Source organism: Chlamydotis macqueenii, chromosome 16 (assembly GCF_036417535.1).
Source record: "Chlamydotis macqueenii isolate bChlMac1 chromosome 16, bChlMac1.mat, whole genome shotgun sequence".
In the NCBI taxonomy this organism is placed as follows: domain Eukaryota; kingdom Metazoa; phylum Chordata; class Aves; order Otidiformes; family Otididae; genus Chlamydotis; species Chlamydotis macqueenii.
In genome coordinates, this window is record NC_141571.1 from 11246500 (window position 1) to 11270373 (window position 23874).

At 37.4% G+C, this 23874-nt stretch overlaps 1 protein-coding gene across 4 annotated transcripts; it reads left to right on the plus strand.

The window, feature by feature from the left end:
• Window positions 1-63: 63 nt before the first annotated feature.
• RAB22A (RAB22A, member RAS oncogene family) lies at window positions 64-23320 on the plus strand. Of its 4 annotated transcripts, none has more exons than XM_086760705.1 (8): window positions 64-202; window positions 2043-2122; window positions 5949-6030; window positions 9809-9880; window positions 10016-10122; window positions 11972-12081; window positions 13438-13568; window positions 20971-23320. In XM_086760705.1, the coding sequence occupies exons 1-7, from the start codon at window positions 167-169 to the stop codon at window positions 13533-13535; spliced, it is 585 nt and encodes a 194-aa protein (XP_086616831.1). In that variant the 5' UTR covers window positions 64-166; the 3' UTR covers window positions 13536-13568; window positions 20971-23320. The 4 variants fall into 4 exon arrangements, with proteins under 4 accessions (XP_086616831.1, XP_086616830.1, XP_086616832.1 ...); XM_086760704.1 differs by lacking the exon at window positions 20971-23320 and adding an exon at window positions 19318-20679; XM_086760706.1 differs by lacking the exon at window positions 20971-23320 and adding an exon at window positions 12698-12717 and having other exon boundaries at window positions 11972-12096; window positions 13438-15459.
• The last annotated feature ends 554 nt before the right edge of the window (window positions 23321-23874 follow it).

Below are 23874 nucleotides of genomic sequence, written 5' to 3' on the forward strand. Positions count from 1 at the left end.
CCGCCCAAGATGGCGTCGCGTCCGCGGAGCCTGAGGAGGAAGCTTTACTGGTAACCAGGGCGGGGGGCTGCCCCCGCAGGCCTCGTCTCTACGTGTGCCTCAGGAAGGGCTATGATCGTTCTAGGCTGCGTCTCAGGCGCTCGTTAAAGGCGTAGCTGGCCCGGCTATGGCTCTGAGGGAGCTGAAAGTATGCCTTCTGGGGGTAAGTGTTCCACGGCCGGCTCTCCGCGGGGCCCTGGTGCGGCGGGAGGGAGGCAGCCTGCTGAGGGGCTGGCTCCAAAGGCTCTCTGTGGTGGCGGAGGCGCTCTCCGTGAGCCCCGGAGAGGCTCTGAGCGTTGGGGTCTTCTCCCTCGCCCCGGCCCGAGCTGCCGGAACGCCCCAGCTGTCCTGCCCCGTGCCCCTGAGGAGACCGGACGGGCGGAAGGGCCTTCTCCTCCACAGGGGGAGGCGTTTTCCAGGGGTAAATATCGCTCCTTTTTTTTTTTTTCTTTTCTTTTTTTCGGTATTTTACTGAGGAAAAAAAAAAGGAAGCACGAACATACAGTGTATACTTCTCTCCTCCTCGTAAGCTGTTTCGGGCTTGGTGTTCACAAAGTAAATAAATAAAAGCACCTGAAATCAAACTTGAGGGGGAGGGGCCTGAAGTTTTTTTAAGCAACATATTTAGGCTTTGAAAGTGCCCTAAGTGTTGCAGGTGATGGAACAAGAAGTCATCAAGCATATGGAAGTTTAAAAAAATCTAGGCGGTAAGCTGTGTGTTGGTTTGGTTCGGTCTGAGGGCTTCACTGGAGAGCCTCGCGTAGAATAGGTGGAGTTGTCTCCACCTGTATCTAAATCCTATGTTGTGTGGAGTATGACTGGCAGAATTGTTTTCTGCTTCTAAATGGCCACATTGCCCTTCAGAGGGAAAATTACGTGTTTCTGTCCTTTTCATGTTATGAAAGCATTTGGGATAACTACTGTTGGCATTCACTCAACCTGAGAAACCTTCCGTCGTGTAAGAAAAGGAGAATAAGCACCCAAGAGAACTGGTCCTTGAACTCCTAGAGGCGGGAACGGCATCTGTATTTCTCTCTTTTTAAGATTTGCTGTGCTTATTGAGACTGCAAACATAAAATATAAAACTGAGATAATACGCTTTTACTTGAGAGGAAAACAGCTTGAAAAGATAAACACAAGCATACGTACTGTACCCAAATTTACTACAGTACTCAGAAGAGTCAAGAAAATGCCTGAATGGTGTAAAACCTCACTTTCAATTAAGCAGTTCCTCAGATTTTCTTTTTCCTTAAAATTTTAATAACTCTGGAGATATAAAGCAAAAGGTTTGTCTTCACCTGTCTTAATTAAGTGACTATTTAAGATGTCCATCTGCTACTGAGAACAGTTTTACTGCTTAGTTTGTTGAGTTATTTCACTCCTAAATGCACCTTCTATTTTTTTTTTTTTTAACTATGGAGTCAGTGGTGCAAATACATACATGACCCAGAATTTCCACGTTACGCTTCCTATTTTACCATATATAGCTCTATAGAGTTGCATTAGAAAAATGCTTCAGGTGTGTCACAGAAGAAATGTCAAGTCTTTCATTAAGCAGGGTGGGACAGCATTAGTCAGAGATTGAAATGTATGTGTCACACTTGTATAATTTAATGTGCTCTATTGGCTTGAAAAGATGGAGTATCATACTCAATTGCTGTGTATTTTCCTAAAAGTGGTATACAGTCTTTCCCTACTTCTGTTCAAATGCAATTTGTGCATGGCTTTGCGAAAACAAAAAGTTTTAATAACTGATAATAAACCTGAATGCAGATTTTCATAGTCCTGCATAAAAACATCTTAACAACTCTGTTCAGAAAACTAACGTATTGGAGACCTACTAAATGAATATAGTACCTGAAATATTTCAGAATCTAACTTGTCTGAGATTCTCTGCAGGAACCTGTTATTCACGCACAGTGTATTGTAAGATTTGAGAACAAAAAGAATAATCAGTTTATGGTAACTAATGTCTCTTTCAACTGTTTCTGTTCTTTTTTTAGGACACTGGTGTGGGCAAATCAAGTATCGTGTGGAGGTTTGTAGAAGACAGCTTTGATCCCAACATTAACCCAACAATAGGGTAAGAAACTAAATAAATATGATTTATTCAATAATAAAACCAAATTGTATTAATATAGATTTGTGCTTCCTGAATAGATCACTTGAGGATTCTCCATGTGTGGCAGCTAAATGTGGTAATAAACATGACTGCAGCCTTAATTAGCTCATGAGCTGCCTTAGGAAATGTAGGATTGTATTCAGCACTCCTGCAGCTTCCATTTTGATGTGTAAGACTGGACTCACTTTGTATTGTTAATCTAAGCTAACAAAATCCTTCTAGGAGTCCTGGGTTATGAATAAATTTCACTATAGGTGCCTCTGTTGAAGGAACAACCTACTGTTCTCATGCACTGCTCTTACATTTCAAAGTCTAATTATTATGCAACTACATGGTTATTTTTTTAAGGTTTTCTTTAAAGAATCAGGTACAATAACAAAGTCTTCTTGTTTTTTAAAGGTAGTTAATACTCTTTCAGGTTGCAGTTCTCTTCGTGAATTAGTTCTAATGTTAAACATCTATATGCCATACACACACTGTTAAGTAACTGATGGAATTGTTAATGCAGTTGGTCTCACCTCAGAGTAGCAATGCTACTGAGCTCAAATCTTCAAATGGATAGAAGGAAGGGCGAGCATGAGGAATTCTTGGAGTAGTTGGATCTTTTTATTTCTTTTGCTGTCCTTTTTTGCTTTGCAAGTGTCTTACAGGCTGCTTTGCTCAGTAGTAGTTCTGTACTTACAGGAGGATGTGACTTCATTTGATGCTGAGAAGTGTGGGGAGGTGGCAGTGCAACTTCCTGTCTCAGGTGTTGAACAGGCTGTACTACAGCTTTGACCAGAAAAGTTCTTACTGATAAAGATCAGCTGTGTCTCATCCTGTCCTTCTAAAAAAATAAAGCTGTTTCTGTATCTCTCTCTTCCCCCCTATGCCCTCCCCCTCTTCTTTTGAGTGTAAATACTGATACTGAATTGCAAGATATTCTGTAGGAAGTATGCTTTTTTTTAATTTCCCTGTTAAAAAAGGCAGCCTTTGAAATAGATTGCTAAGTGGCTTTCTTAGATCTTCAAGGGCTGAATATTCTTACTTACTGTCAAATTAGCTACAATAGAGATTCTTTTTTGGAGGACAGCAAAACTGATGACCATTTAAGTTCAGATTGTATAGAAAGTTCAGATGTACTGCCCATAGTGATATCAACTGTGAGCAAAACTTCTTCAGGTGGACACTACTGAAAGAACCAATTGTTTTTTCTTATTACCTGAGGTGTTTGAGAAATTGGTTGCCTGTCTTCATGTAATAGAATCATTGGTAGTTTACTGTAGTCGTATAAATAAACCAAAACTTGTCCAAATGTAGGGATTGTGTGAAGCTCCAGTAAGATACAGTCCCAAAATTTTAAGCAAATTTTGAAACTTTTTCTAGACCTTGTTTTTATTTCCTGTTTGAGACTAGGAAGTGGAAAGAACAAAATAAGGATTAGAGAGGGGTTTTAGATCATCTTAGAAAACTAAAGCTGAGATTGTTTCTACATCTGCTCCTGGGGTTTTGAGTTTATGAGATAAAATCTTGTTTCCTGTCCTGTTTCCATTCCTTTTAGAATTATCTGAGCAATCATACTTTGTCATGAATGTTCGTCATTCAAGTTCAAATATGGGCAGCTATGGAAACTTTGTCAGAATTCTACAACTTCTGTCCTGTCAGGATGCTGAGGACACATCCTGCTTTGCCTGACTAGCATGTATCTCTAGGTACTGCAGAATATCTAGTCTTTCATCAAACATCAAAAAGAAATTGTGAATGCATATAAAGCTACTTCCAGGTGCATCTTCTTCATGTAGTTGTAGTTCTTACTTGGCTGGGGGAAGCAGCTAGGGAATTTGGTAGGGATAATGCCTGCTTTCTTATTAGAAATCATTGAGGATAGCTCACTTTGGAGGCTTTTATTGACCCAAAAGTGGTTTGTCTTTGAGCTGGTTTTGGTTTGGTTTGGTTTTCTTTGTAGTTGATGTCTGTCACAATGAAGGCTTCCAATTGTCAAAGACTTTCAAGAAACATTTAACCTCTATTGTCAGCTACCATGTGGGATGTTTAGTTGTGATGTGTATTAGAGCAACACAGCTGTTCTGTTCAGATTGACTGTACAGGAATGTTTGGGTTTATAGAACCCAGTAAGATAAATTTTCACTGAGAATCTATGATTTAGGAAATTGTTTCCGTATTGGCCAGAGAATTCAGAATTTACAGTTAATTTGCAGTAGTCTTAAGAAAGTCAAAGTGGTTGCTGTGTTTTACAATAGATATTCCTGTCACTTTATTTTCTGTTACTAATTGCTAAAATGCATCATCTAGTTAATTATGTTGAAATGCATTGCAATTAGACCCTTTCTTTTTAGGGATGGTTCAGCCTTATGTTTGGCTTCTTAAAAGAGTAATCGGCTTTGGATATTGAGGTGCTATTTGGCAAAATGTGAGCTTAAGGAATGGGGAGAAGGTGTTTCCTCTTAACAGTGGAAAGCATTGTGTAATTGCTCCCTTTCCTTTTTTCAAATGTAGATAGCTGTTTTGTCCTCCTACAGTATTGAAACATGTCCAAAGACTCCAGTTACATTAACTACAAAAGTGTCATGGACATCATTAAAATCTGTGCCCTGGGGGTACTTGAGATCCAAGATGGACTGAAGTTCACAGTCTTGGACTCGGGTATTTAATGTTGTTGATCATGCTGAAAGACAATGCAGTCTTGCTCTCTGACTCTGAAATTTCAGCAAGCTTAGTGTACTGTAAGAAGCTCCAGTGCAGGCCACCTCCAGGATCCTATCCTGCATCCTGTCTAAAACTGACAGTAGAACAAATTTGGAAGTCTGCAGCATTTTCAAGTAACAGGAATTAAGCATACAAAAGATATTCAAAATCATAACGTAGGATCTCACATGCTTAAAAGAATTATGGCATCTGTAGTTCCTATCCTATGAGGATTTGAATTCAGTGTGTGGCTTTTCTAGTAAAAAATGTGCCTACAGGTAATAGATATAGCAAGGAACTCTCTCGTAAAAGATTAGATCTCTGAATTCCTGTTCTTGTGGGAAATACACCGATTCATGTAAAGCAGATCACGTAAAGCACGAAAGTACTTCACAATATTTTGCATTATTTTACTGTAAAACTTCTAGAGGTTGGGGGCGGAGGGTGCGGGGGGGCAGCTAGAGCATAGGAAGATTTTAATATTTTTTTCTTTTGTTTGTTTGTCTTCTGGAAGTGCAAGAGCCTCTGCAGACTGAAGTATATAATGAGCTGTACAGAGTGCAGACAACAAGCAAATTACTTGTTATTGATTTCTCTGTCCTTCTAACACCTAGCAATAGTGATATGAATCTCCCATATTTTATTCCCAAGTATGGACTTACCAACATTAATCTGACTGTTAGTACAGACATAGAAAAAGCTGATACGAAGGGGAAGGATTTGATCTCTTCCCCTCTGGAAGTTTCAGGTATACATTTAAGTGATTTGCTGTGATGATTCCTCCGTTTAGGAAGAATGTTGTTCAAAAGGCTGACAATTCAGATTTTTTTGGTCATACATCCTTTATTTTTATCAAAACTTATGAACAAGAAAAGCTTATAATTTGCATTCATGTTACTTCTGTTTTGTTAGTTGAATTTCATCCTCTGAGGCCCTTTGCCTCATTAATTTCAGCCTTTATGTATGAAAATATTCATCAGTTTTATCTGTATGTGGGAGGAAAGCACTTTTATTGGAATGTGAAGCTTTTTGAAAGTTTATGGTGGTAATGTTTCAAGAACATATTTATATTCTGAAAAGCATAAGCTGTATTTTTTTCCAGAGCCTCATTTATGACCAAGACTGTACAGTATCAAAATGAGCTGCATAAATTCCTAATTTGGGATACAGCTGGACAGGAGCGGGTAAGTGGAATCAATATCTGAGGTGATAGCTCTGACTAGAGTTTGGGTTGCTCTTCAACCCTGCCCCTGAAAGTCACAATGTGATCTGTTTTTACAAACGTGTATTAGAACATTTGTTTCTGTGCAGGTTTTCACCAAGAGTGCTGTAAATAGGTTTTTATTTTTCATTGTTATCATGGTTAAGGTACAAAGATAAAGATGATTGCCTAAGAAGAGGAGCTTATAAAACAAAAGACTGGGTTTAGATTCACTGAGAGGGAGTGCCATTTCAAAAGAAAACAAGGCCGGGGAGGGAAGCCAGCAGCTGTCTCTAGTACCATTTTTGGTTGAATTTTAAACATTCAACTGCAGCATTTGCAGCCAGTGCAACTGGCAACATAAGAATCAAAGTGAAATGAATGATTGTGTTTCATACTATAAGTAAGGCCCTGATTCTGGAGAAATACACAACTGCTAAAACATTCTGCTAGCTTCAGTGTTAGGGCTATTAATGTGATAGGATGTGGGTTTAGGCTTTCAAAAGCAGCATTTCAAACAGTGTTATCAGTGATAACTGATCTTTTATTATTTTGTCAAGTTTTACTTCTCAAATCTGATAGTGTTAAAGCTATGTCAATAAATCTATTTTGAAACTTTAATTGGATACTTTGAGGTTTGGATCTCTGCAGCTTGCATAGTTCTGAGGGGAGGCAACAAAAGCTTTGAAGCTAGTTAACTTGCTTGTTTATAGATTACTAGTAACAGTGGTGGAAATTATAGTAGCTGTATTAACAGAGCTTATTCTTGCAGTTGCTTGACTGTTAACTACTGGCAACTGTCAATTACTCATGATGAGTTTATTTAGGATGCGAGCTAACTGTCTCTGGCAGGCCCCAGAGTTCTCCCCAGTAAGACTCGGTTTGATCAGGTTCGTTTATTACTTTAGGATAATAATTGGCAAATGCAGCTGTACTATTCTTCAGGATTGGCTCAAGAAGCAGAGAGCCAAAGGGGAGGACAAAAAAAAAAAACCCAAACCAAAAAAAATGACCCAAAGAAAACAAACCCCACCACCAAAACAAAACAAAAAAAGGCCAAAAACCCCAAACAAAACCAGACTTGTAATGGCTCAGTCATCCCTATGAGAGTCATTTGACCTTTTGCAGTCCTGGTGGAACTGACTTGCTAGCTTTTTAGCTTGATAACTAGGCTTGATAGCTAGAAAATAAATCAAGTGTATTTGTATTGCATTTCAGTGCTCTAGATTTTGAATGACAATTTATTTCCTTCCAGCAGCACCTTACAACACAAACTTCTGTTGTCAGGGATGTGTGCCAGGGATATGTCCAGTAGTATTCATGTTATCAGAAATATCCTAGTCCTTCCATTACTAGCAGTTGGTCAGCATTTGCTGTAAATAGTTTGTGTTAAGTGAACGTCTTAGCCCCTTCTGAAATATTAATGCTAGAATATGAGTCTTCTGAGAGGTAGAGTATGAATTTTCAGAGGCTGGTACTCTTAAATAGAAGGCTTTATAAACATGCCTGCCACAACTTGACAGGAAACAGCCATTACATATTAGCATTCCATCCTGTTCACTTTAACTGTGTTTGCAAGCAATGGGAGAACGCTGTAATTTGGATTCGGCACAGTACAATCTGAGGAAGTATCTCTGTACATGACTAGCCTGTTCCTTGTCTTTTTGTTTGTAGATTCTGAGTGATAGCTCTTTAATTTTCTTCCATACAAGTTACATGATACCTTTATTGAAATTAAAAAAAGGAAAGATGTCTTACACTTATTACTAGTCACAAATGGTCTGTATACCTGCCTCGCCCTGAAGAGTGTAGCACAGTTTGCTGGTTATCCAACACTTCTGACAATGAGTGATAGAAGGAATCACCTGCAAGGTGATCGGAATACCAAAAATGTCCACACCATTCTTGGAACTAAAATGTCTCTGCTGAGCTATGATGTGTAATGCACAGAGTTTGAACTCCTGGCTTCTTGAGGAGCATTTACTGTTTTCCAGTTCAAAAGCCCTGCAGCCCCTACACTACACTGGGCAACCCCTTGTTCTAAGTGGCTTCAGGGAGTGGCTGGCCAGCTTCACTCCAGAGGTGGAAATGTGCACTAATTCACACAGCTTATTTCCCTACACACGCGTGCCTAATTTCTAGTCTCATTTCTTCTACACTGGGTAAAGTTGATGGATTACTTAATAGCAGTTAGTATTTTTACCTTCTGACCTAACAATTCTGACAGTTTCTCTGGATAATTGTTATGTCATCTTAATAATTCTGTCAAAACACAAATTGGAGGCCAGAGGGCAAGCTGAAGTCTTTGGAAAAATAGCAAAAGGAAAATTCAGTGTTTCTGGTAACGTCTGTTTTGTTAATGTATTTTATCTGCCGACTGCTCTTAGGTGGAAAAAAGTATCTAAGTGTTAGCAGGCAGGAAATGAGAGTAATACAAAATCAGCAAGTGAAAGTTGGTTTATTCCCAATGTAAACAGTCAAGTAATCAAAAAGCCAGGTTACGACCAGTCCAAGTGGTGGTTTACCAAATATGTTTCCCTTTACATTCTAGTACTAAGGAGGAAGAGGGGGATTATGTCCCAACATGAACTGAATGCGTGCCCATGTTTCCCTTTCCCACTATTAAATATTTTTATACTCTGAACTGTGTGTTCAAAATCCTATTTTCAAAACGGGATTTGAGAGCCAAATGTAAATCGTCTGGAATTCTGCTTTATAGCAAGATTTTTATGATTTATAATACTGCTCTCAGTTGAACTATACTGAGCAAAAGGAAATTGGTATTTTATTATAACCAAATAAGCCTTTATAAAAAACTGTATTCTATTCATTATTTTTACCCTATGTAATAAGATGCATAAAAGCTCTAAATCACATGTGCTTACATCAAAGTAGCACATGCAGTTTACTGTGTGCAACTTAATCATATACTCTATCATTTTTTTCAGTCCTGGGTTTGTAATACTGTCTATGCAAAGGTACAGGCCTGGTTTATACTCTGAAAATGCACTACCAACCAAATATGCCTGCTGTAGATTTCTGAAAATTACAATAAAATTACTGTAGCCTTTTACTATCCAGTGTGTTCCTTAAAGCTCTGTTTGCAACAGGTCACGCAGTTGTGGCCTTTTGCAGTTTTTTAGTTTTAAACATGGCTCTAACTTTTGAGTTTTGAGGAAAAACAAGTTAAATCCCTAAAGCCGTAAGTTAAATGCTAGCAGTGTTAGTTTCTTTGTAATCTAAGTGATCAGTCGTCGATCATGACTGATCTATGGGGCTAGGGGTTGACACCAACTTCTAAACATTGCAGATCAGCACTAATAGATGCTAGTGTTCTTGAAACTTGAAACTCCCAAAGGATGAGTGTCTTAAAGAGGAAGGAGTTCAATTTTTATTATTTTCCCCTTGCTTGGTGTTTAAAGTTGAGCATGTATCCTGCAGGTTTGTGTCTGTGTATAATCTACAGTCTTTTAAGTGAGAGATTCTAATCTAGTCAAGGTAAGGTCAAGTTTGGCTTCCTGCTTTTTGCAGTAGCTGTGATGCTGATCCCCAAACTGCTTATTGGTTGGCTTTTGTAAACCAATACTTTCATGGAAATCTATGTACTCTTACTGCACAATATCTCTGTAATTGTAAAGAAAAGTTTTCCACTAATGCGAACTTTTAAGCTCATTTTTACTTTCTTCAATCATAGTAACAAGGAAGATGTCATAGAGGTCAGTGGAAGATCAGATTCATAATGTATGGTGTCTCTCTTTCAGTTTCGTGCTTTAGCCCCAATGTATTACAGAGGATCAGCAGCAGCCATTATAGTGTATGACATCACAAAAGAGGTAAGAAATTTGATCTTGACCCGACGTTACAATTTCTGGGGTTTTTTTGTGTCATGGACCAGTTCTGACTCTTAATTCCCTCTTTTTTTTTCTTTTTTTTTTTTTTTTTTTTTTTTCTTTCCCTTTCCACATCAGGAAACTTTCTCAACATTAAAGAACTGGGTTAAAGAGCTTCGACAGCATGGACCTCCAAACATTGTTGTAGCTATTGCAGGAAATAAGTGTGATCTTAATGATGTAAGGTAAATAACCACTGACAGCTTGGAGGTTTTCACTTAAGCTCATAGTGATAAATATTTAAAGATTTTGGAGCAGGTGAAAGGTATAGGGCATTTAAAGCTGTTTTGCACTAGCACTGTAGTTTCACAAGGGTTTCTACTGTCAGAAGATTTGATTAGTCTGCCCTCAGACTGTCTTGCCCGCCTCTCCCCATGTGTTGGCATGAGTACATGTGAGATTGGGCAGTAAACTGGGCTGTAAAATCGATCCAGATTAAAACTAACCATTTAAAAAAAGGAGAACTGATCCAAGTGTATTTATCTCGCTCACACTATGAGTGCTTGCTGGCTTGACAGAGGTGGGATAGCAGGGTTGGGAATGAGCGGTTTATGGGGAGACAGGATTACCTTTTCTGGTGGCAGTGCCAAGTTACACAAGCCTAAACTGCCTGTGAAACTACAGTGTAATACAAGCTGTTTACCTCGCCTTATAAGATGTACCCCTGTCAGTCTGTAGCACCTCATTTTGTTAGGAAAAACATCAAGCCTGTTGGAAAGCATTGTGTAGTTTTTTTCTGACTTGCTTGTTCAGGTGCCTTCCTTCACTGCTTAAATATTGGGATGGAATTGGCTGTGGCTGAAATAGTTGCAGGGAGTAGGAGAAGTTCTTGAGAAACTTTATGAACAGCCAAACCTTCAAGAAGGCATGTACTAAAAAAAGAAGCCCTTTTTCATTGATGACCTAATTAAATAAGCCAAAATTCAGAAAGAAGGTGTGTGCAAACTTCTTGTTTTTAGGTTTCATTGGAAAAGGTACCACAGCTGGTGTCCCAAAGGAGACAGATGGTTATGCGTTTAAAGAACTGCTGCAAAATTGATTCTTAGTATAGTTTTACAAATTGTTAATATACAACAGTTATCTAGTGAGCTCTGGTAACTTTTGTTAGAAGTAGCATCTTGAAGGAGATACAGCATAAAATTACTTCTAAGACAAATACAAGGAGTGCAGTATTAAGTTTCACACGCTTGTTTCTTGGTGCTTAGGTGGCATAATAAATTATGTAAAATTGCTATGTAAGCTAATGAGCAAGATGCCTTGTACTTTAGTCAGAGGCAATATTTGAGTCACTGATTCAAAGCCTGTGCTTTTGGTATTTTAAATCCCTTGTTACTGAAAGTAGCCTATGTTTTCTAGAAATTGTATGTAAATTGATACAATGTATAGTTTGGTCCTCTCTCCACCTATTTAGGTTTGGTTTTTTTCCTAGTTGTTTAAGGAAACAGACTTCATTATCAACTTGCCTACTTAGGGATGCAGAGTAACTTTTTCACTTCTTGGCTCTGTTGCTGTGTGCTCAGTCTAAATATGTTTGTTTATAGCTGTGTCTTCATGCTTCAAGTAAAGTAAATGCTGTACTAATGATCTGTGCGGTGTTATGAGATACTTGGTTTTGTAAACAGCTGTAGGAAATCCACTGGATTAGTGGAACTAATGCTTTCGGGTCTTTTCAGTACATCTAAAACTGTTCTGTGTGTGAAGAATAAAACACCCCCTAATGATTGATTGCAGACCTGCACTTAGAGCACTCAAGAAACAAACTCCATTGTAATGTTGTCAGATGGATTTAAGGCCTTGTTTAGTTTGATTGTGCTTCACTGTTGCTCATACCTCAAGGTAGGGAGAGAGCATAGAGTAAAGAATGAGCATCACCTTCAGGATGAGGGAGCACTGTGATGCCAAACAGGTAAAATACAAAATACTCATTTAATGAGACACTTAGGCTTAATCTATCCCTTAAGATTTTGAATAATGGGGTTTGTTGTTTTTTTTTTTTTTTTGCATTCACAGTTTTTTCTTTGCTTTGTTTTCCAGAGAAGTCATGGAAAAAGATGCTAAAGACTATGCAGATTCTATTCATGCAATATTTGTAGAGACAAGTGCGAAAAATGCAATAAACATTAATGAACTCTTTATAGAAATTAGTAAGTATGTAAACAGTTAACGTGCTTTCTTCTGAAAGTAGTTAAAATAGAAATTTGATTACTGTATTAGTTTTTGTGCTATTTAGGTGAGTGTATACTGACTTAAATTTGTTACAATCAGATATGAATACAAACTGCAAAACAAGCTGTATAGATTTTTTGATCATCTAATGACCTCTGCATGTTCCATCTAGAGGATTTTAAGCCTAGTGTGATGCTGCTGGATAAATAGCAAGCAGGGCACTCATATCAGAAGTGAGTGTCATCTTACTGTATCTGCTATTGAATGTTTCAATTAGTACTTCCAAGGTTATGGGCGGGATAGGAAATGGCACGAGAAAATTCCTTTTCCCAGCTATGTGAAGTTTGGATCTAAGTTCTCACTCTTAATGTTTGTACTTAGTCTAAACCAGTGCATTTCAAAAATACAAGAATACTAGATTATTGCCTAGGAACTATTGTGTGTGTGTTTGTGATATCCTAGGATTTTTAAATTAAATTGCAAGTCTTTTCTGTCTCGTTCATGGCGGGGACGACAATGAATTTTTTTTCGTGAATGAAAAGCAGACAGTATTCCAAAGTGAATTCCGTGCAATATTATTTGCTGCTGTTTCAGGCAGCAGCAGCAATGTGCAGGTATGTCAGCCTGCTTGTGAAAAGAGGACAAACACCAATCCATTTGTGTGTGTGTGCACTGCAGTTTATCTTTGAATAACTATGGAAACATTCGACTTAAAGAAAAAAAAAAAAAGGGTCCTTATAAGCAATTGACTATATTGAAGCTAATGTAAAAAGTATGTGCTGTAGATTAACTTCCTGATTTACTGACTTAATAGTTGCTCTCTAAAATTGATCTTGAGTAAACTATGGGAAAAGAAATCATAAATGTGCCTCAGAAAAGAATACTTAACTAGGAACAGTCAATTTTAAAGACTAATTAGGTGACTAAAGCAGCTATCTTTACAAGCACTTCTATGCTAAGCCTGACGCAGGTGACCTACTGTGGAAATACAGGTCAAGGTGGTAGTTATCAGTGAAAGAGATGCCAAGTGGTATTGGATCCTGTAGAGTATGTTCTCTGAGTGCTTTAATAACTTAGCTTTCCAAGTCTAGATTAGCCTGAAGTGTAAACACTGTAAAATTAGCTTAAAACTGCCTCTACTCTTCTTTTGTGGAACCACGCCTCTTACAGACATAGTACAAACTGTTAACTACCATCCTTCAGTTATGCAGGAATGTTGTAATTAGTGGCATGTGACTAATTGAAGACGTCTTTTTGTATACAAAACATACACTGAATGCTTAGAATTAGTTTTAAGAATAATGTTTGCTATATTTTTTTTTTGCTTACTGCAGGTCGCAGAATTCCATCAACTGACACCAACCCCTCGTCTAGTGGTAAGGGCTTCAAGCTTAGAAGACAGCCGTCAGTGACAAAGCGCAGCTGCTGTTGACTGATCCCTTAGAAAATCAGACTTGTTTATACAGTAGGTGGTCTTGAAAATTAATAGTTCATGTTGGGTTTGCATTATCAGTCTTAGATCTTTATCTGCTGGTGTCCATATACCTGAGGTCCCACAAAAATGGACCAGTTCATCTGACATTTGTACACTCGCAGAAGAGACTGCAATCGTAATGTCAGCCTGTTTACTTACAAAAAGTGTAGTATCTCTTGCATTCAAAGGGAATCTGTCATCACTTTTTTTGGCCTTGCTTGAAAGGAAGGTGACTATGTGGATGGTAGAACTGAAATGTTTAATAGTTTTGTAATCAAGATTTTAGAGGCGTGTTTTTTGTAAAAAGGGAAATGAGCACTTTTGTGGGACTTAGAGGTGGGAGGAGTCTGGAAGTTAGATGTCATATCTTACTCTTCTTCAGTGAGCCTTATCTTAAATTTAATTGTAGCTAATCCAAAGTATAATGGGATGGTAGATGTGACATGGCTACAGAGTAAGCAACTGAAGACAAATAATAGGCAAATCAGTCCATCCAGTCCCCAAATCCCATTTGCACTTTTTATTTAAAAATTATATGTGCCGGGGGTGGGGACACAAGCAACAGATCTTAAACCACAGACAATCTTTTTTTCATGCTGACTTATGCTTACAGGTGTCTTTTTGTTCCTACAAGTTTTTTAATACTAAGATGTTGGTTGAGGAAAACCTAGTTGCAGTTCTGACTAAACTAAGTGGTTACTGACTGAAAACAGATGCTGTAAAGGGATGCTGCCAGTGGTTCTGATAAGACCTAAAAGTTTTAGGGGAAAGCTTTTAATTGCTTGGCATGTGTAAAGTGTTAATATTATATTTATGAGACCAGTGTTTAAAGTATTATAAATTATGTAAAAACAGTTTAAAAAAAAAATGCAATCTTACACACTCCTTCCATTCCACACCTGTGGGTAAACTCCTGGGGAATTTCCATCAGGTTTTTTTCCTGCATTGTAGGTATTGTCACTGTGAGTTCGTCCAGAGGCAGACTGAAATTCTTTCCCTTTCAATTACATTTGAAAGGGCCAGTAGAGAATGCTGTTGGTGCAGCATGAAGTCTGTCTGAACAAGTCTTCATCTGTGGTGCACCTAGTCTCTCCTGTTTTGGGCACGAAAATACAAATAGGAAGTAACCTTAAGACATGTGGTAATGTAGATCATTACCTCTTGGTTCCTGGGCTTTCTCATCTGTGAGGGTTTTTAGCAAATCGGTGTTTAGATTATTCTGTGTTGGTTTTAGTAGGCTTTCAATTAAACTATAGGTTGACCATACCCATTTGTGCTATTTTATTTATTTTTACTTTTTTGTTTCCTATCAGCACTAGTGAGAAACTTCATACTTTTGAAGAAAAAGAGCTTAATAGACTTGAGTATATACTAAAATATGCTGTTTAGCTTTAGTATCAAAATGAGGTCATGTTGATGATGCTTATTCTTTGTAATCTGGTTTTCTATCATCTCAAGTGTTTTCTCTGAAGTAAATGTAGAAAAGTTTGTAAGAAATGAAAGGACTTGTACTTCAGATTAGTTTGTATTAGTGAAAATTCTTGTAGAGCTATTCTGGAGCAAAACAGGTGAACTATTACAGTGAGATCTTGAATGGGTCAGTATGGTTTAATGAAATTTGGTGACTACATTTTTATCACGCCTTTTACTTGCCCTGCATTGTCAATGCCTTCTTTATCACAGTTGTACACGTTATGTGCTTATAGAGAACCCAAGAAGCATACGCTCATCAAATGAAGGCTGTTTGGCGCCCCTTTAAAACACTGGCCCTTAACAAAATGTCTCATAGTAGAGAGAGATTTGTGTTTGGTGTTCAGCCTGATGTATGATTATTTTTTTTTTCTGTCACTCAAAGCAAATAAATTATGAATAGAAAACTTTAGTACTTCTGTAAAATGCTTGATGGAAATATAATTAGTAAAGAAATAACAGAGTAAGCTTGCTCCTGCTGGGCATATTTTTAATTATTAAAAAAGGCAGGTTAGCCACTAAGTGTAGAACTTGTCGTAGTTCAGCCCCGATCGGACCAGTGGCAGCCATGGAAATCCATAATTTCTTTGAAATATCGTAGTTCTTATTCCTGGCAAATTTTTTAAAAAGGAAACTTTGTGATTATCTGATTCAACTAGATTTTTAAAACATTTTGGGTTCACAGTGCTTCAGAAGTCATATACTTCAGAATTCTATACCCAGAAACCAGGTGCTTGAGTATCTTAACTGTGATACAGAAAATACTGCTTTTATTAAAGTTGGTTAGTAATAAATCTGGAAATTCTTGAACTTAGAAAGATGATAGTAGGAGAAGGAAAGTCTCAGATATTGGGAATATCCTTCAAGTAGATTAGTAGAAAAAGGAATTTCAAACTTTTGAAATTATTATTGTTAGCATGTGGTAAAAATGGAGTTTAAATCTGGTTTTCAGTGAGATAACAAAAATGGTTTAGTAGTATCTACCCAAGACTTATTGACCTAAGAAGAAAATATTGGACTCGAGGCAGGACTGAGAGCTAGGCTAGTATTAAGATGATTGTAGTACTCTCCAGTCAGGGAAGAGATACATATATCTTAGCAAATCTTTATAAACTACTTTCTGATCTATCCTCACTCATTTGCTATACACCACAATTAGACTTTAAAAACAAGTACACCCCCCTGCCTCCCCTCCCAAAAAATTAAAGAAGCAGCAATAATCTGGCCCTTCTCGAATGTAGCTAAGTGTTAATGCCTCAGACTCCTTTTGTTTTGTTACCAATCTGAGCGGAATGCCAGCGTACTTCGTATCTTTTTCGCAGTTCTAATCTTGAATTACTGCGGTTAATGAAAACATGGAAATAGCCAGTGTTTCAGATTGTCCAAAGTACAAGCGCTGAAGTAAGGCTGCTTTTAACACAAGCCTGTTTAAAATGACAGACTGTTGATGTAAGTTCTTTTGAGCCAAGATAACTGTTTATTGATCGGTTGGCTGTAGCTGAAAGCTGGAATGCAGTCTTCCCCAGATGAGATGCACATTCATTGTTTCATTTTTTGTTGGAGAAAAATGGTTTCTTCTGTATTAATAATTTGTTAGGCCATCTTGCACTAGGCTTGCTGAAATTTATTGTATTTTGTCCTAACATAGCCTCTCTATTTGGAGATGCATTAGCCTTTGAGTGTTTGGAGTGCTGATTATCAGCTAAATTTTTAATAACTTTTTTCTGTTGTTGAAAAAGCTCAGGACTGAAGTTCTATTCTACTATGCCTTTCTGTTTAATCAATGGAGCTCATCATGGAGACTAGACTTCCAGATACTCTGAGAGAAGTAATTGCTGCAAAGCAAGTTTAGAAGGGGAAAGTATCATGTATGTAAAAGTGTAATGAGGTGCGTGTCATATCATTGATACAGAGCATTCTTTTAACTGACAAAACAACTTCTAAACAACACCAATTCTTTCCCAATGAAGCTATAGATTTGTACAAAATATAATTTGATGTTTAGTTCTAAAGCTTTGGAGCAACTTAAATGTGCTCCCCAAGTTTTGGAGGGTGTCTACATCTGACCCTCTAAATTACGACATTCTCTTAGCTGACTCAGGCTCTTCATCTGTGCTGCAGGTGGTTTTGTAGTATATTTTATATACATGCTAAAAACTGGCATACTAAATGCCTAAGTGGGTGAAATCTGGAGGCTTATGTTTAATAACAGAAGCATAGAGTGGCCAAACTACTGAAAATTGTGATAGGTGCTTTGAGAAGTTCTAAGACAACTCTAACAACTTTTGCTGTTGCCAAGAAGGTAAAGACTTTGTTTATGTTACTAGATCATGTTGAAACAAAACAAATCATTGCACTTCAAACCTTTACTGATGTCAGTGAGACCCTTCCTTTCAGTGCTACAGGATCAGACAGTTAATAGTTTAGAGGGGTGTTTTATGCAGACTTGGGTCTTTGATGTGTTGTGTACATGATACCAATTTAATGTTACCAGCCCTGCTCAAGAAACATTATTTACATGCTTGGGAAGTGAGTAAGAGGAGAGGAGACACTGCCTGCTTGCTGACTTGGAAGTCTGATCCTTTAACCTGGTCAGGAGGTGTGGGATCCATTGGGAGCTGTCTCCATTCATGGTTAAAACTTCATTGTAACTATCAAAAAGTGATTCAGGCTTAATATCTTGAATGATTTAAAAGTTGGCCTCAATAAGATTTTTGTTATGATGTTAATCTTAATTATTTCCTTAACATTAGTGTTAATTTCCAGTATAACATACCGAGTATTAATTGAAAAAGGAAGCTTTATCAGTGATGTTTGAATGAATTTCTTGTGAAACAGTCTTCAGTGTTTATTAAGGATGGTGTAGTCTACTTGTGGTGTGCTGTGTCAGCAATCTGCAAAGACTGTCTTGGGAATTTATGATTTACAGGACAGAAGCTGTCGGAACTGTGTAGCTAGTCACCCTGTAGCAAACCTGACTTAAAAGCAGCAATAGCTACATAGAAGTAGAAAAATCATCTTGAAAGTGAGGAGAATCTGAATAATTCACTGACTTAGACTTCTACACTGCCTATTCATTTTCTAAAAAGTTTCATGTATCTCTCAAACACTTGAAACCTCTAAAAATAAAGGCTTTTCTGTTCATGGGCAAGAGAGGAGGACAAACTTGCTTAACTTTTTTAGCAGAAAGTTGTTCTACAGTGACCTGAGGCTGTTTGTATGCCACCAGTCAGTTACGTGAGGCAGGAGAATCATGTACTTGGAACTAAGCTTCTAAAAAATTTGCACAAAATTCTGTAAAGGAAAATGTTAAAATTTTATGTTCAGGTTGCATTCCTAGTAATAGATCACAACCCTAGTAGTGGTATGTGACAGAAGATTTGTAGAAATAAGATGTTGGTGTGAATTACCAATCTAAGGAAGAAATTTAGGTTCTAGTATAAAAAAAAAGGTCATGTCAGCTGTCCTTTTCAGTCATATGGCTCCAGCTTGTCAAAGGAAATACACTTGAAACCACATCTTTGTTTCTTATATGAGAGTTCATGTGCCAAAACATATTTTCCTAAAATTATTAGGCCTTCTGACACCAATGCTCGCTTCTGAAAAATTCCTTCTGATATTTTGAGATCTCAAAAGTTTGAATGCAAACCCTTTCTTGGTTAGCCAGAATAAAAAAAAATGCATGACTTGGAAAAATAAAACAAGCATTACTAAACTTCATCCATAAAGTGTCACAGATAACAGATCTTTCAAGGCATATAAGACTATCCTGAAACCCAAGAGTACTGATGGGCTTAGACTCTGACATATCAAAATGATCCTAGGGTCAGCTTTTTCCTTCTGCCCCCTTCCCATTTTCCTCCACCCCACCCTGAATTTTTAACAGAAGTGTTGTCAGAGTTGTACGTGCTATAAACAGCCATTTAAAAATACTTAGAGAAGTTCTAGTGACTTAGAGTTACTTGGTGCTTCCTATTTTACATGGAAAATCAAGGCAGTAGGATGATTTGTCCCCCAAAAAATGCGGCAGCTTTTGCTGAAACTGCTCTAATTCTAGAATAAAGACTTCTTAGAATAAACAATTTTGCATTTCCCATTACATCATCCTGCAAGTTAGAGTTTTTAAAGGTTTGTTTAAACACTAACAATTTTATTCAAGGAGCTGATTACCTTTGTGAAGGTACTCCTTTAAGAAGGTTGAGGTTTTGGTTCATTTCTGTTAGTTTTTTCACTTATGTTTTATTGAACAAACTAGCTGCCACTTCTCCAGATAGTGAAGAATACAGACCACTCTCTCTGTCGTGCTCTTCAGTGGTGTAAGTGTGATACTCCATCCAGTTGTTGCACTTGGATATGCTGTAACTCTGACACCTACATAGGTTCACTGCTACTTTCTTGCATCACTTTTACTCACGTTATAGTATGTATTTCCTATTAAATCCATTGTTTTCATGACAATTTGTTCTTTGTTTCCTTATGGGATTTAGCCAAGAGTAGGCAGCAGGTGGTTTTCTCCTCAAAGGTTCTAGAAGTATCTGTCACAGCAGCAAATATTTGTAAACAAAAAGGTAATTAATTAATACAGCCTTATGAAATTGTTACAGAAACTTAACAGCTGAGACATGTACCACTACTGTATTATACCAGATAACGAAGGCTGAAAGCACATTCACCTGAGGGAGCAAATTATTGTAAGGCTCTAATAACATGACATAAACTCTTCAATATTTTAACTTCCTTTTTTGTACTTCCTATTTCTGAATATTATGTGTCCAACATCGAAACTGTGACACAGTGAATTGATTTAAGACACAGAAATGGATCACATTTCTGTAGCTGTAAGACACCTAAGACTTCCTGGCAATCTTCCCCCGTGTGCCCCCCACCCCCAGTACAATGAAGAAAAAAGAAGAAATCATTCTAAACGTTTCTTCTAGACAAGAAACTTTGCATTTGCATTTGTGTATTCAGGGCACAAAAATAACCTGATATGCGTATAGCTCTTACAGTGTAATAAATGTTTGCCTGTAAAATTAAGCGTGAAGGTTAACCTTTGTATCAGCAATTCTTGTCCCTCTTAAGAACATTCTGCCTTTTCATTGTAGGATTGGGTTAACCTGTTAAAGGCTGAAAGGTCTGTGCCTTCTTATTATAGTATTTCCTATTCAAACAAACTTAAGCCGCTCAAAGTTACAGAGCATCTGCAGCACTGTAAACTGCACAAATGTACAACCATTGCTTCACTGCATGAAATGTAGGTGGATTACTAGTGATGAAATATTGTAGTGATGAATTTCCAAGCTTATGAATGTTTTGAGACTTTTTTTAGTCTTCTCTTGGGCTGGTCCTGAGAGTGTGTACAGGTTTGTCTGTATTGTTGGTTTGTAGATGCTAATGAGGAAAACCAGGCTTTTGTTCTCTTCTTTGTTTGAATTGTTACACTCCCATATAGTGCATAGAATGCAAATAAAGAAATGTTGATTTGACATAATGTAAACAGCCTTTTCAGCTTAAGCATTCATAATAAACTTTTATAGTGTAATAACATGCTAAATCACTACCAGTCTGATGTATTGTGCAAAAAAAAAAGGTGTAAACATTTTATTAATAAAAAGCTTTGTTTATAAATGTGCTGGCTTTCTTTATAAATGCTTCCAAAATTCTTAGCATCTTAAAAAGTAATCTCTATAGCAATAGAATTGCAGAAGAGGAATGTACACAATACCATGGCAGAAGTGAATCTAAGTGATGATTCAAAAAGCTGTTTCCCAAAAGTACTGACTACTGGTAATTCAGAAACTGTGGCTTTTCCTTGGTTTAGGTATACACAAACAAAAGCAGAAGACTAACTTGTACAAAGAAGGGATGGGGGAAAAACAACAGAGAGAATGCAGCTTTTGTGTAACGCTTCCTTTCTTTGCAGCATGATGTCTGAGAAACTGCAGGCCACACAGTCTTGTCAACCAGTGCAAGGCCTGAACAATTCTATGAGGGTCAAGTTATTTAATACACTGCTTTTAGCTTAGACTGCATGAAATGTAAAATTCTTGACTGCTTAGGCCAGGTTTCTGTCAATCAAAACTGTAAAGTGCTTTTAATATCTGCACAGTGTTGTGGGGGCCTGTCATGCTGGGAAGTGATCCTTTCTTATTTGTTAGTACAGCCAGCTGGTTGGTAGCTTGCTGGTTTTTAAACCACTGCTTCGGTGGTTATGTAGAGCACAAAAATACGGAGTTGGCTACAGTTATCTTGTCTTATGTGATGCTTAAAATATGTAGGTTTTTTGTTTCAGTGTGTGATGCAAGTCTAACGTTCAGTTAATAGCGGCCTTCAAAAGTGCAAATAAGCAAAAAAAAAAAAAGTCCTGTTTCTGATACCACTATTTCATCTGAAAATGCTGGATACAAGCTTCTACTAAGCAACTGGCTGCAGTTCATACGCAGGAAACGCATACTGTGGTGTTTTTTTTTTTTAATAGAGACCTGGAATAACTTAAATTTATCATTCAGTACCTGCTGGTTTTAAGTTACCCTCTTAGATGTGTGTAAACTGCTTTTGAAGAGTGTCAGATCTGTTTGTATAAGGAAGTATGAGTGGGTATCAGAGTGTGCATAAAAAGGGTAAACACAAAGAATATGCTGGAATAGAGGTAAAACACCTTTATGTGTGTTTGCATAGGGAATCTAGATAACAAATGCAAACCACCTAATTTGTGCACACACACACAATACTAGATAATGTTTTACTTGGATCAAGTCTTTCATAGTTTTTAAGGTTAAAGTTTTGTAACAGATGAAACTTCTTTAAAATTGTTCCAGTACAAAGCTTTCATGTGCTCTTCAGTTTCCTTGTACTGTTCATCCCTATTTGCTCCTGTTAATCAAAAACTGACGTTGGCAGCAGGTTGTGTTCTAGTCCTGTCGTGGCTGAATTGTTAATAAAGTGAGGGTTGCTTTGTGTAATTGGTAAGGATGTAGTATTGCAGGTGGCCTTCATGCATGCCCGTTTCAATGAATCTGATCTGCATAATATTAAATGTATGCATATTGCTTACGTATAGCAAAAACCTGACAACCTACATTAATTAGACTTCATAAATTTTCAACTTAGAGTAAACAATGCTGTGCTTCAGAAAAACTTCAGCCGGGATGAAAATGTGGTTGACTCCTTCAAATACAAGCAGGTAAGCTCAGAGCTGCCAGTTGCAGTAAGATGATACAACTTGGCAAACCCTTTAAGATGTGGATCATCAAATGCTTAAGGGTGTTCTTTGTACTTTCAGGAAAAGTAGAACTTGGAAATGTCTGGGCAGCAACACTGAACAGTTGTTTGCTTTAGGGTTTTTACTATGTATGACTATATGTTGTATAAAGCTTCCTATGTCTTACTCCTCACTGTTAGTTTCCAATTAGCTTGCAGATATGTATAAAGCTTATCTTTTCTACTAATTACTGGACTGAGAATGCCCAGCTCAGTGAGAGAATTTGCTTATAAAAATAAAACCTAAGAGATTAAGTGGAAGAAGATAACCTTTCCAGAATATCAGCCAAAGAAAGCTCTACTCCAAAGCGTAAGTGAACTCAATTCTCTCCTTATTACATAATCTGTAGTTTATGCTATAAATTAAACCCCTACAAGTAGCAAAAATGATAAGCTAAGAACATCCTAGGCTCCAAATCCAATTAACTAAGCAAAGTAGAATAGTAGGGACCTGGAAAAAAAAAAAAAGCACCCCTTTATGACATTATGTGACCATCTTTTCTCCAACAACTCAGGAATTTAAGGAAGAACAGCAGTACATTGAGTGTGTTGCTGTACATTGCTGAAGCTTCTGAAAACTAGTGCGATGTGTTGGCTAGAAGGAGGAGGAGGTTTTACTTGCATTATGCAAAACCAGGAGTTATACTAAACACATATATGGGTTTGGTTTGGTTTGGCATGGAATGAAAGACATCTCAGAACAAAAACAAAAGATGAAACAGGATTGGAGGTGGTTAACCAGCTTGAAAACAGGGATTGTCATCGACAAAAGCAGCTGAAGTGTTGAGATGTGGTATAAATACTGCAGGTGTGCTTAGAGCATTGAATGTCATCATCCTGTTTAGTGGTGTTAATTTTAACGTATACATCTGTCATTTGCCATTGCATTTATTTATTTATTTATTTGTTGCCAGAAATGAGAACAAGCCTCTTGTTACAAATTCCAGATCTTTTTAGCTACCTTATACATTTTTGGCAATTATGAAGTAAAACATTCATGATACAAAAGTTGTGTGAGGGTAAGATGCACAGGATCACACAGGGATAAAAAGAATTTTCTGTGTTTTACTATTTTAATTCACCTGTATTCAACTGTATGCTTTGAGTTTCTATTCTTTCGAAGTTGAATGCTATCAATATGCTTGCTTTATATCTGCAAATGGTGTCTCCTTCCCAAGTCCATGTCTAAAGTCCAGTTGCCTAATGAATGATTGTTTTGTTTTGGGGTTTTTTTTTTTGTGTATATAAATTACCAGTTTTTAAGACCAGCATGTTTCTGCTGGTAACATGGGTATCCCAAGCTCCTGCTTCATTGTTGCACTCCACTAACTTTGACAGGTGACATCACTGCTTTATAAATTCTTATGAACTTTTAGAATGTTCAAAACAATCAGGGGCGAGGGGAGGGGGGAAGTGTAGTGGTATTGTAACTACACTGGCCTAAGGCTATCAATAAATCAGTACTTTGTATTTGTCCAACTTGTAAATTTAGAGAATATTTTAAATCATGCGATTTGGAGTAAAAAGAAAAAAAGAAAAAAAAAAACCCCAAAACAAACCACTAAGA